Here is a 12,040-nt window from a genome sequence, read left to right as displayed (position 1 = left end):
ACCCAAGGTCCATCTCACTCAGCCTCCGATATGCTCTTCTCGTCTGAACTTATTACAGATGGTGACATCACGCCACCTAACCTCTCCCCTAGATACGACACTTCGCATTCCCCGGTGGAGGATTGTAACCAGGCTTCTACCGTGACGCAAGAAGTCTACCTCTTTTTGATAAAAGACTGGAGATACTCCATTCCTCTATTAACTCCGCATTACAATTAATTACGACAAACTCTCAAAGAATCTCAGAAGTAGAGAATAAATGTGTAGCGCAGGAGGTATCCATCTCCAAACTGGAACACACCGTACAACAATGCAGAGACGCAGAGTCGTCTCGAACCGCTAAACTATAGGACCTGGAAAATCAGGATCGTCGCAACAACCTAAGATTTATAGGCATCCCGGAGAGTGTTACTGGGGACGATCTACTCACATATCTTGCAGTGGACATGACCGCGGCGTTGGGCCTGGAGATGTCGACTGATAAACTTCATATTGACCGGGTACACAGAATTGGACCGCCCAAACCGGCTGGAATGGACAACCCAAGACCCCGTCCAGTCATGGCAAAGTACTGGAACTGGACGATAAAAGAACAGATCTTACCGTCCTGACGCCAACGTACCCTGAAAATAAGAGGACACAACATCTTGCTCTTCCAAGATTTTTCTGCATCGGTCTCCCAGAAACAGAGAGCATTTACCCCAATATGTCAAAGTCTCTACGACAGGGCGATCCAATTCCAGCTACTTTATCCGGCAAAACTATGAGTACTGGAGAATGGCAGGCAACTAATCTTCGAAGATCCGCGCGACGCCACTTCCGCCTTGATACAGAGAATTGAAGCCTGTACCACCATAATGGGAGGGTACCATATAACTTTCTATACCCATTATCTCACCATTGTGGGCAACATGGGGGTCTCACAGCCCCCGCAGTACTAATCTGTGGGACACTTTCATTTACATTGAGACCCACCTTTGTTTGCACTAATATGCAATTGTTTCCATGTTTTTTTTGTATGTATGTATGGTTCTATTATTGCCCACTCATCATCTCTTGTTTTCCTCCTCCAGGAACTTGGCCCCTGAGTACTCCACCTCGGTTTCACCATTCTGTTCTCTGTCGCTGCTGGGATGACGGGGAATGGTTAGTCATGATGCAATTCTTGACTCTATATGCCACAACGACAAGATCAAATGACATCACAGACATCTCATGACACGGGGGACTATCACACCCCCTCTACACTAAAAATAATATATCTTGGAACGTAGCGGGTCTCAACAACCTAGTCAAACAAAAAAAGGTCCTTACACACCTAAAACTGGATATAATATTCTTACAAGAAACACACTGGAAGCGAGGGTCCAATAGGGACCTACGGGCGACCTGGCTTGATGGATGTCATTCATCGGATTACACGTCTAAAGCCAGGGGGGGTGGCCATACTATTTAGTAGAGGATTGGGGGGTGTCAAAAGAGGAGACACTGAAGGATAAAGGGGGCAGATATATACTGCTCCAAATACAAATAGCGGGGAAGCCATACACTCAAATATATATGCCCCTAACCAAACGAACACAGATTTTTTATTTATTTTTGCCAGGCTCCAGGCCCTTCTCCTACCTAGCTGTACCTAGCTGCTCCACAAGCGCCACTTAGACCATCCTCCAGAGAGCTCACCAATTTAATGGAAGCGGTCTCACTATGTGACCCATGGAGACTTCATCACACCACCTCCCAAGAATATACCTTCTACTCGGTAGCATACGCTAGTTTTTCAAGACTTGACCATTTATTAATCTCATCTTCCTTTTTCCACACTATTCACGACACATCAATTATGGCAATTGCGATTTCAGATCATGCGCCTATCACTATGACTATACAAGCCCTAGAATCACAAATTAAAACTAGGCTAAAACTAGATACATATCTATACAAAGCGGATGAATTTAAGGACTACCTTAAAATACACTGGGCCAATTTTGTGGATGATAATATTAAACACCTAGATAACCTTCCACTCCCTATGGGCAACCTCAAAGGCAGTCCTTAGAGGACAAATCATCAACTACATTCGATTGAAATGCAAAAAGATGGCCTAAAAGTTCTCTTCTTTACATAAAAATCTGCTTATATCCCAACAGTCATATACTCATTCTCCTTCCTCCCACACCAAACAAGTATATGAAGAAACTAAGCAGATATTAGAATCTTTTGTCCAGAGTTAGGCAATTTGGCTGACCCGACTGGATCAGAATAAATACTATAGGGGAGGCAAACAAACCGAGACATCTCCTGGCGCGCCTGACCCAAAACCGCACTAAACATACCCACATTCACTCCATACACGACCCAGTCTCTCGGGGTATCACTACTGAGATAGGAAAGATCAGAGACACATTTCACTCTTACTACGAGGATTTATACAGGGCCACTCCAACAGATCCAGACAAAATAACCATCTTCCTCGAGTCTTTGGATCTTTCTATTCTTACGGAGTAACAGCAATCAGTCCTAGACGCGAATATTACATAGGTTGAGGTGCAAAATGTGATTTCCTCCTCGCCCAACAACAAAGCCCCTGGCCCTGACGGACTCTAACGAATATTATAAAATGCCTAATCCTGAGATCATCCCTATACTAACAAAGCCATATACAAAGACCATGCGGCAGTGGATCTATTCCTAGACTCTAGAACAATATTGCTTCCCAAACAAGACGTGACACTGCCACAGTCTTAGAGACCCATACCCCTTCTGAATAGTGATTACAAATTTCTGGCAAAAATCCTATCAATTAGATTACAAGACCGCCTACAGCACATTATACACCCCACACAAAGAGGTTTCATTAAATTTAGACAATCTGTCAAAAACATCAGGGCAGCTGTAGCCACCACCCTTAAGACAGGAGACGGTACGGTAATTGCCCCCCCCACTATTATTAGGTCTAGATGCCGAAAAGGCGATTGATAAAGTGTCATGGCCTTTTCTGAATGCTTCTCTATTCCACAGAGGATTTGGCATGGTATTTTCTGATTTTGTCTGCCATCTCCAATCAGATGTCCACACTACGCTTACATTAAATGGCTAGGGCACTAGGCAGGGCTCTCTCTCCTTCACTTTTTAACATCTCTTTGGATCCCCTCTTACATCACTTACAGCCACTCCACACAACATAATCATACTTCAGTCGCTCTGGCCGCATTTGCAGATGATATGCAAACTGTTTTAATTCCTACACCGTTCACCTGATTTGGATGTAAATACCCTTAAATTAAAGCTGACAGTCTGCAGTTAAAGCACATCTTGTTCGTTTCATTTCAAATCCATTGTAGTGGTGTATAGAGCCAAAAATGTTAGAATTGTGTCGTTGTCCCAATATTTATGTACCTGACTGTATATGGGGCGGGCGCAACCTTCTCAAAATGGTGTAATTCCCCCGCCTGTTATACCTTTTACATTACCTATATACTTACGCCCTAAGGATGAGAAGATAATTAACTATCTATACTGTACATTCATTTGGCAGGGTCGCCGCCCCAGGATACCTTATATTGTACTACAACAGCCTAGATTGAATGGGGGGTTGAATTTTCCTAACATAAGGACTTACAATATCGCAGCTCTTATGAGATGTACTATAGACTGGATACACCACACGTCTGTTCTCAAATAGGGGTCAGGAACATGCCTTTATACCCGGACTAGCCCTCCCTAACCTTCTCCATACCCCAATGGGACAGATTCCAGAACGAGCCAGGGAAAACATTTTAATAATGTCGACCTGGCGGGCATGGCAAAAAAATGAGACTCTTCAAGAATTTACACCCTTACAACTCATTACATATGACCCTCTTGGCCAATCCACATTTCCAAATGGGGTCACCACATAGAGATTTTTATGAATGGTATAAAGGGAGGAATAACCCTGCTCAGCCACCTGGTGGATCACGCCACACATAAGATTCTGTCTTTTGAAACTCTCAAAACTAAATACCCCACCATTAAATTCATTTTTTTCCCCCTTACCTACAAGCCAGCAGCTATCTCCAGAAGGTGGTACCCAACCTAACCCCTCGAGAATGGAGTCTGGCTTTACATTCCTCCCTTAAACATACTCCCACCTTAAGGGGACATACCACCAGTTATTACAAATTTCTAAATAGCCCATTAGACTATAGCCAGGGGCAATGGGCAATAACTAAATGGCTCAGCGACATCCCACAACTGACAATGTCCACTATGTATCAAGCCCTGGAACGTAACCTCCGCTATTTATTGTCCAGGCGTTACCGGGAGATGACCCTGCAGATTTATCATCGGGCATATACATCTCCAGTACGGGGCCATCGTATGGGCGTCTTTGATTTGGATAGCTGCTTCCGTTGTGCAGAGGTAGGAGCAGATATTTTACATTGCTTGTGGTTATGCCCGGTGATACAATCCTTTTGGGGCAGAATACACACATTTACCACCACCACCCATTTAATGTCAGCAGCACCTTTAGACCCTATATGGGCCATTTTTGGATAGATTGACCCAACCATAACATGGTGCACCCCTGGCAGCCGGAAACGTATGTTTAATAGCAGCAGCAGGGGGTCAAGACCATCCTCAATACATGGATCAATCCTACACCCCGCCATTTAGATTATTCCTTGAAAAACTTTCCTTCTTATTGAAGATGGATTGGGTAGAGGCATCTTCAAAAAAGTAGACCCACGTGAAACAATTTTTTTGCATGCTGGGAGAGTTTTATAGACATACTGCCCCTCCAGGTTATTCAGGAATGTTTCCAGCTCACCATCTTGTACCAGACACGTATCCTGACAAATGAACTGCCTATATCAGAAATCTGATTTAATCTGAGTACTCAATGGGGTCCCTGCACACCGCATGTATATCTAGATCTTACATGTACTGAGGACGAAGGAAATTCGTAAGTTGGGCTAATGTTACGTTTTCTTTGCTCCGCTGTTCACGGAGAATTTGGATACTGTTATTACACCACTTTTCTTTCCATACCCACCCTTTCCCCCCTTAAAAAACAGACAGACGTCGGGAGGTTGACGAAGGGACTTTTTGATATCTTAATATATTGGTTTGCATTGGAAATATAACGAGATGTGTCATAAATATTTCTTACCTATGTTAATGTTTTTGGTAAAATGTATGTTAAGGACCCATGACGTACATGTATGTCATTTATTTGCGGGACTTAAAGGGATTCTGTCATGAGATTTTAGTCCTATAAGCTAAACATATGCCCATGTCTGTACTAATAACATTAATCCTAAACTGGCCTTAATAAACCTGCTTGTGGCTCTATTAGCTCAAAAAACTGGTTTGTATAACCTGTCAATCACCTACCTAAGGTGCCCAAGGGGACGTCCGTTAATACAGGGTGCCCAGCGCCTCCTTCCCAGTCTTAATCGCCACCCTCCCTGTCTACAGTGCTGCCTTCCTCACCTCAGCGCTGCATCCGCAATCCTCCCGTCCCTCTGCCAGATCCGGCGCCTGCGCACTAGGCTCAGCTGATTGACAAGTTAAACAAACCTGTTTTTATGTCAGGTGATTGACAGGTTATACAAACCTGTTTTTGGGGCTAATAGAGCCACAAGCAGGTTTAATAAGGCCAGCTTAGGATTCATGTTATTAGTACGGACATGGGCATATGTTTAGCTTATAGGGCTAAAATCTAATTACAGAATCCCTTTAAAGACCCATGACGTACATGTACTTCATGGGGATCGGGCGGGTACAGGAGCTGCAGGGGTCCGGCAGTCACCGATAACGGGACCCCTGCTGCATGCGCCAGCATCGGTGAAATCACCGATGCTGGTGCATTAACCCTTCATGTGCCGCGGTCAGCGCTGACCACGGCACGTGCGATGTCGGGTGGGGATCAGAGCTGCCATCGGGACCCCGTTCTGCTGTGACGGGGACCCAATGGCATGGAAGGCAGCCCGATGCCTTCCTTAGGCATCTGGGCTGCCTTCCGGTGGAGAGCCTGTGAGATCCAGCCCCCTGTATGAGTAATACACATTGTATTACACATACAGCCAATGCATTCCAATACAGAAGTATTGGAATGCATTGTAAAGGGGATCAGACCCCCAAAAGTTAAAGTCCCAAAGTGGGACAAAAAATAAAGTGAAAACAAATAAAATATATAAAAATAAAGTTATCCCCCCCAAAAATGTAAAGAACGTTAGCTCTGTTCACTTCAATGGAGCTTAGTCCTGCTGAGGCAAGTTGATACTAATCGTGACGTCACTGGGCCAGCGGTAAACAGTGAGAAGGCCGCGGCGCTTCTTAAGCGCCGCTGCCTTCTCGAACAGCTGATCGGCGGGGGTCCCGGGGTCGGACCCGTGCCGATTAGATGCTGATGATCTATCCAGAGGATAGATAATCAGTTTAAACAAACTGCAGAGCCCCTTTAAGTTGAAAAATGGCAGTGTCCTGAAGGGGTTAATCTTTCTTAACCTCAAATAAAATCATTTGAAACATAAAATCCTCAATGCTGGACGACCCTGCCTGACCTCCAACATACATGTACAGTGGAAGTTGGGTATGTAAACATGGTGCCCAACATAGCCGAAACCCGGAGGCAATGTCTGTGATCACACACATTTAACCTATGGCATACTGATTCTCCTACAGACTAAATGGTAATTAATTGCATTCTATGAGAGAAGCGATCAGGCAACCGTATGTCCCTAAAAAATAAATAAAATATATATTTTTTTTAATATTAAAAGAAAAATAAACATTTAAATAACCCCCTTTCCCCATATTAAAAAAAAACATTACGAGCACACCATGTCCCAAAATGCCCATACTATTAAAATATAAACATAAAAAAGGGCGATTAAACAGTTTTTTCATTGCTTCACCTTTCAATAAAATTGAATATAAAGTAATCAAAGTTATACATACTCCAAAATGATATCAGTAAAACTAATGATTGCCCTGTAAAAAAAAAAAAAAAAAAAAAAAGTCTTCACAGTGCTCTATAGGCAAAAAAATACAAAACAAAAACAAAAAAGGTATGGGGTCAGAATATAGCCATGCAAAGAAAAAATTTTTTTTCAAAGTTTTTATTTTCTTCAAGTATTAAAACACAAGAAAAACTATAAATAAATGTGGTATTGCTGTAATCGTACTGAACCAGAGACTGAAGGTAATAGGTCAAAAAACAAACCCCATAAAACTATGGCACAGTTGTGTTTTTTCCAGTTCCACCCCATTTGGAATTTTTTCCAGCTTCCCACTATATCGTGTGCCATTAGAAAGTGTAACTTATCCTTCAAAAAACAAGCTCTTATTATGTCAACAGAAAAAAAATAAAAAAAAGGCTCTCGGAAGGAAGGGTCATGATTGATTTTCATTCTTTACATTAGACATTATATAGCACATTACGATCTCTTTCTAAGGCTACTTTCACACTTGCCTTTGGTGCGGATCCGTCATAGAACTGCAGAAACGCATCCGTTCAGATAATACAACCGCATACAAATCCGTTTGTATTATCTTTAACATAGCCATAGATCTGCCATATTGTGTCAGTGAAAACGGATCCGTCCCCATTGACTTACATTGTGTGTCAGGACGGATCCGTTTGGCTCAGTTTCGTCAGACGGATACCAAAACACTGCAAGCAACATTTTGGTGTCCGTATCCAAAGAGAAATGGAGGCCGAACGGAGCAAAAACTGATGCATTCTGAGCGGATCCTTATCCATTCAGAATGCATTAAAGGGAACCTGTCACCGGGATTTTGTGTATAAAGCTGAGGACATGGGTTGCTAGATGGCCGCTAGCACATCCGCAATACCCAGTCCCCATAGCTCTGTGTGCTTTTATTGTGTAAAAAAACTGATTTGATACATATGCAAATTAACCTGAGACGAGTCCTGTCCTTGACTCATCTCACATACAGGACTCATCTCAGGTTTATTTGCATATGTATCAAATCGTTTTTTTTACACAATAAAAGCACACAGAGCTATGGGGACTGGGTATTGCGGATGTGCTAGCGGCCATCTAGCAACCCATGTCCTCAGCTCTATACACAAAATCCCTGTGACAGGTTCCCTTTAAGGGAAAAGCTAATCCGTTTTGGACCGCTTGTGAGATCCCTGAATGGATCTCACAAACGGAAACCAAAGCACCAGTGTGAAAGTAGCCTTACAAAGCTAGAACCAGCCCTGTACTGCACATAGATCCAGAGATCTCACATTTGTTGCTCTCCTAGATTTATTTCAAGCTGGCAACTCATTAGGAGTGTCCTTTGTTAGAGGGTGTGCCCTTCTGCTGCAGCTAAAGAATGGAACTGAGCATGTGCGTACAGCAGGTGGAGCTATACAGATTAATTTCATTGAATAACTCTGTAGATATAATAGTTGTTTAATTACATGCTATTAAAAAAGTACTCGGATCCAGGTGCTGTTTTGAAAAATGTAGAATATTTTTCGTGTGACAACCCCTTTGAGTAATATATTGCACTTGGCACTGCAGAACTGTTGTTAGAATACGTGTTGTCATTTGGAAGCATACTGAGGTTTTTCTTATGAATAAAACAATTGCAAACTCCACTGGATGCTAGATGCACGCAGAAATTCTCTCCTTAAAGCATTGCTTCTAGGGGTAAATAGTTCCGTACATACAGCACCTAATGCAGTTAGCATGGCAGAACACAGAGCTAGTGCGACTCTGTACTAGGGAGCTGGAAGGGACTTAGTCATTAAATGTAAAATTAATCTTCTCCAATATTTGTATGATTATTAAATCCATGTACTTTGTGATGCCTTGGGTTAGTCATGTGTGGAAGTCACACACAATACAAACACAACAATCAAAAGGAAATCCACACAATAAGAACCACACAATCCTTCTGTTGGGTTTATTTTTATTTTTTCCTGCATAACTAATCCTGCACAGGCAACTTCCAAATTAAAATAAAATAAATAGGAATAAGCATGTAAAACAGTTCTTGAGGGTGAACAATAAGTGCACCAATGTACAATATTCAAGTACAGCACTGACCAGGGACATCTGGAAAACCTTACCATGTCCGTTGGCCACTTACCCTGTCCCTCAACAGAAAATCTGCTCTCCATGCAACTTCTATTCAGCGAGAGAGGGAAGGGTCAGTTCACTTTACCTTAATTTACAATGACCCAGGGAGAAATTACATTAAAATAAGTTTTCTCTGTTATTAAAAGAAAAAACAATTGCAGGTGTTATAAAATGCCTGGTGGAACTTCACGCCTTCACTTCTGGAGAGCGGATATTCAAATCTGGAACTCAGTAGTCTGTATCTGATCCTTCAGTATTATCCACGTTACGAGATAACATATAATTGTCCATGTCAATGGATCGGCAGTTGTTGATTGCATAGCGCAGGCGTTCGGCCATCATTGGCTGACTTGAATATGGAGGGAGTCGGAGTTGAAAAAAGCATGTCTGTGAGGTAGGCAGACTATCGTGAGGCTGTAGATGGAAGAGAAGTCAATGGTGAATCTGTGAGTTAAAATGTCCCAAAAATATTTCAGCTATTTGTATAAATTACTAAGAGGTATACTTACCCTATCAACCTTCATGATCTGGAAGCGCTGTGAAATGTCTGCAGTGTTAGCTGGAAGTCGAGACCTGCCAGAAACAAACCTCATAAACAAGACTCGCTCCTCATTAGAGAATTCTTCCAGCGTTTGCCAGAACCACTGCACCAGCTGGTGTTGTTCATCAACCTCTCGGTATCGCACCACTTTCTTCAGAACATCCACAGAGATCTCTGGCATCCCGCACACCATCTGTTCTAGTTGTCTGGCAGTGAGAAGTGAAAGGAGGGGAACTGGCACAATCCATGACATCCCCTCTCGTACTGCTGCCACCTGGTATTGAAAACAGAGGCATATCAGTCTTCACATAAGGCATGCATTACTACTTTCTGAAGCAGGATGCATAGGAGGAGTAGAACGGACTGAGACAAAATGCGTTGGAGCTTGTGCTTCTATTGTAAAAAGTCATTACAAATTAGCTAACATGCAAAGTTTTCGGCGTCTCTCACCTGTCGGTCCATTTCATGCAGTCTGTAATCGATTGCTCTCTCTACATATTCCTTACGATTAGAAAAGGTCAGGGGTATGCTATTCCCTCCAGGAATAATGGGCACCATTTTTCCATCAGCGCTTTGACCCACAAAGGAATCAAGGGGTATCATCTACAATGAGAATATCAATGAAACATCATCAAAACCAGTCTATACGATCCTAATGTGAAGGAACCAGGGGCGTACATAGAAATCACTGGGCCCCATAGCAAGAATCTAAATTGGGCCCCCACTTCTGTATATACTATATATGTATCTGTACACACTGCATCTATTATACCCCTTACCTCACATATCAGCACACTGCTGTATATACTATATACCTGTACACACTGCATCTATTATACCCCGTACCTCACATATCAGCACACTGCTGTATATACTATATACCTGTACACACTTAATCTTTAATATCCTGTACCTCACATATCAGTACACTGCTGTATATACTATATACACCTGTGCACACTGAATCTACTATTATACCTTGTACCTCACATATTAGTACACTGTTGTATATACTATATACCTGTACACACTTCATCTTTAATATCCTGTACCTCACATATCAGTATACTGCTGTATATACTATATACCTGTACACACTGCATCTATTATATCCCCTACCTCACATATCAGTACACTGCTGTATATACTATGTACACCTGTGCACACTGCATCTACTATTATACCTTGTACCTCACATATTAGTACACTGTTGTATATACTATATATCTGTACATATTGCATCTATAATACTGTGTAATATATGCAGTGTATATATTACACACACACACACACACACACACACTTACACACAGGTGAAACTAAAAAAATTAGAATATCGTGCAAAAGTCCATTTATTTCAGTAATGCAAATTAAAAGGAATTGCAGTAATGCAGCTTAAAATTGTTATTTTGTGATAAGGTTCAATATTCTAGGCTCAAAGTGTCTCACTCTAGTCAGCTAATTAATCCATACCCCCTGAGCAAAGGGTACCTCAAAATTGTGACTTTGGGGTTTATAAGCTGTAAGCCATAATCATCCAAATTATAACAAATAAAGGCTTGAAATATCTCACTTTCCATGTAATGAGTCTCATATGTTAGTGTCACCTTTTAAAGTTGCATTACTGAAATAAATGAACTTTGCACAATATTCAAATTTTTCAAGTTTCACCTGTATATATACACACACACCACTCCATTCCAGTCTGTATAGATCAATGCAGAGCTGATTGTGAACTTCTAATACTTGCTATTAGGGGTTGAAGGACTTGTGATGATGTCATCACAGGTCCTGGCAAATGTACCTTAAACCTGGGAACTACACCATTTTTGGTGCAGTTCCTTTGCTAGATCCTGCAGGACCTGTGATGTTGAAGATGATATCATCACAGGTCGTGACAGATGCACTGTTCTAACCGGGGAAATACACTTTACACTGTGCAGTTCCCTTACAGGACCTGTGATGACATCATCAAAGGTCCTTTAACTTTAGAAAGGGGAGCAATTAGGGGCCGGGGCCACTTCTCCACTGCGGACCCTCCTTCTTCAAGGGCCCAATAGCAGCTGCGTGGTCTGCCTATATGGTAGGTACGCCACTGGAAGGAACACAAATAGGTTTATAAGCTAAAGGCACCAAACCAGCATGACTACATGCACCAATACTTTTGACTCATTTCTAACTTTTCTTGTTACCTGTACGGTTAGGAAAAATACTGGACATCGATAAACACGTCCAAATGGCTTCATGCGCCACCACTGTACTGCACTAAATGTTAACATATCTAGGAATGAGTAAACTTTTGTTTTCAAGTTTGGCATACAAGGTTCAGGTTATCTAAGAATTCCATTACGGATTCCGCTACCACGGGCCATAAGTTATGGTCCATGGTGGCAGAATCCATAATGGAATT

At 42.1% G+C, this 12,040-nt stretch overlaps 1 protein-coding gene across 6 annotated transcripts in view; it reads right to left on the bottom strand.

Annotated features, from left to right (window-relative positions):
* Positions 1-8,902: 8,902 nt before the first annotated feature.
* Positions 8,903-12,040, bottom strand: part of HERC1 (HECT and RLD domain containing E3 ubiquitin protein ligase family member 1) — a 181,712-nt gene continuing 178,574 nt past the window's right edge. For all 6 annotated transcript variants that reach the window (XM_044279795.1, XM_044279796.1, XM_044279797.1 and 3 more), the window contains exons 77-79: positions 10,081-10,233; positions 9,599-9,904; positions 8,903-9,503 (exon numbers count right to left, since the gene is read on the bottom strand). In XM_044279795.1, the coding sequence (XP_044135730.1) occupies positions 9,318-9,503; positions 9,599-9,904; positions 10,081-10,233 (645 nt within the window). In that variant the 3' untranslated portion in view covers positions 8,903-9,317. The remainder of the gene's footprint in view (positions 9,504-9,598; positions 9,905-10,080; positions 10,234-12,040) is intronic.

Source organism: Bufo gargarizans, chromosome 2 (assembly GCF_014858855.1).
Source record: "Bufo gargarizans isolate SCDJY-AF-19 chromosome 2, ASM1485885v1, whole genome shotgun sequence".
Lineage (NCBI taxonomy): Eukaryota > Metazoa > Chordata > Amphibia > Anura > Bufonidae > Bufo > Bufo gargarizans.
The sequence above is the reverse complement of the archived record's forward strand: the minus strand, read 5'-3'. Positions and strand labels throughout refer to the sequence as shown.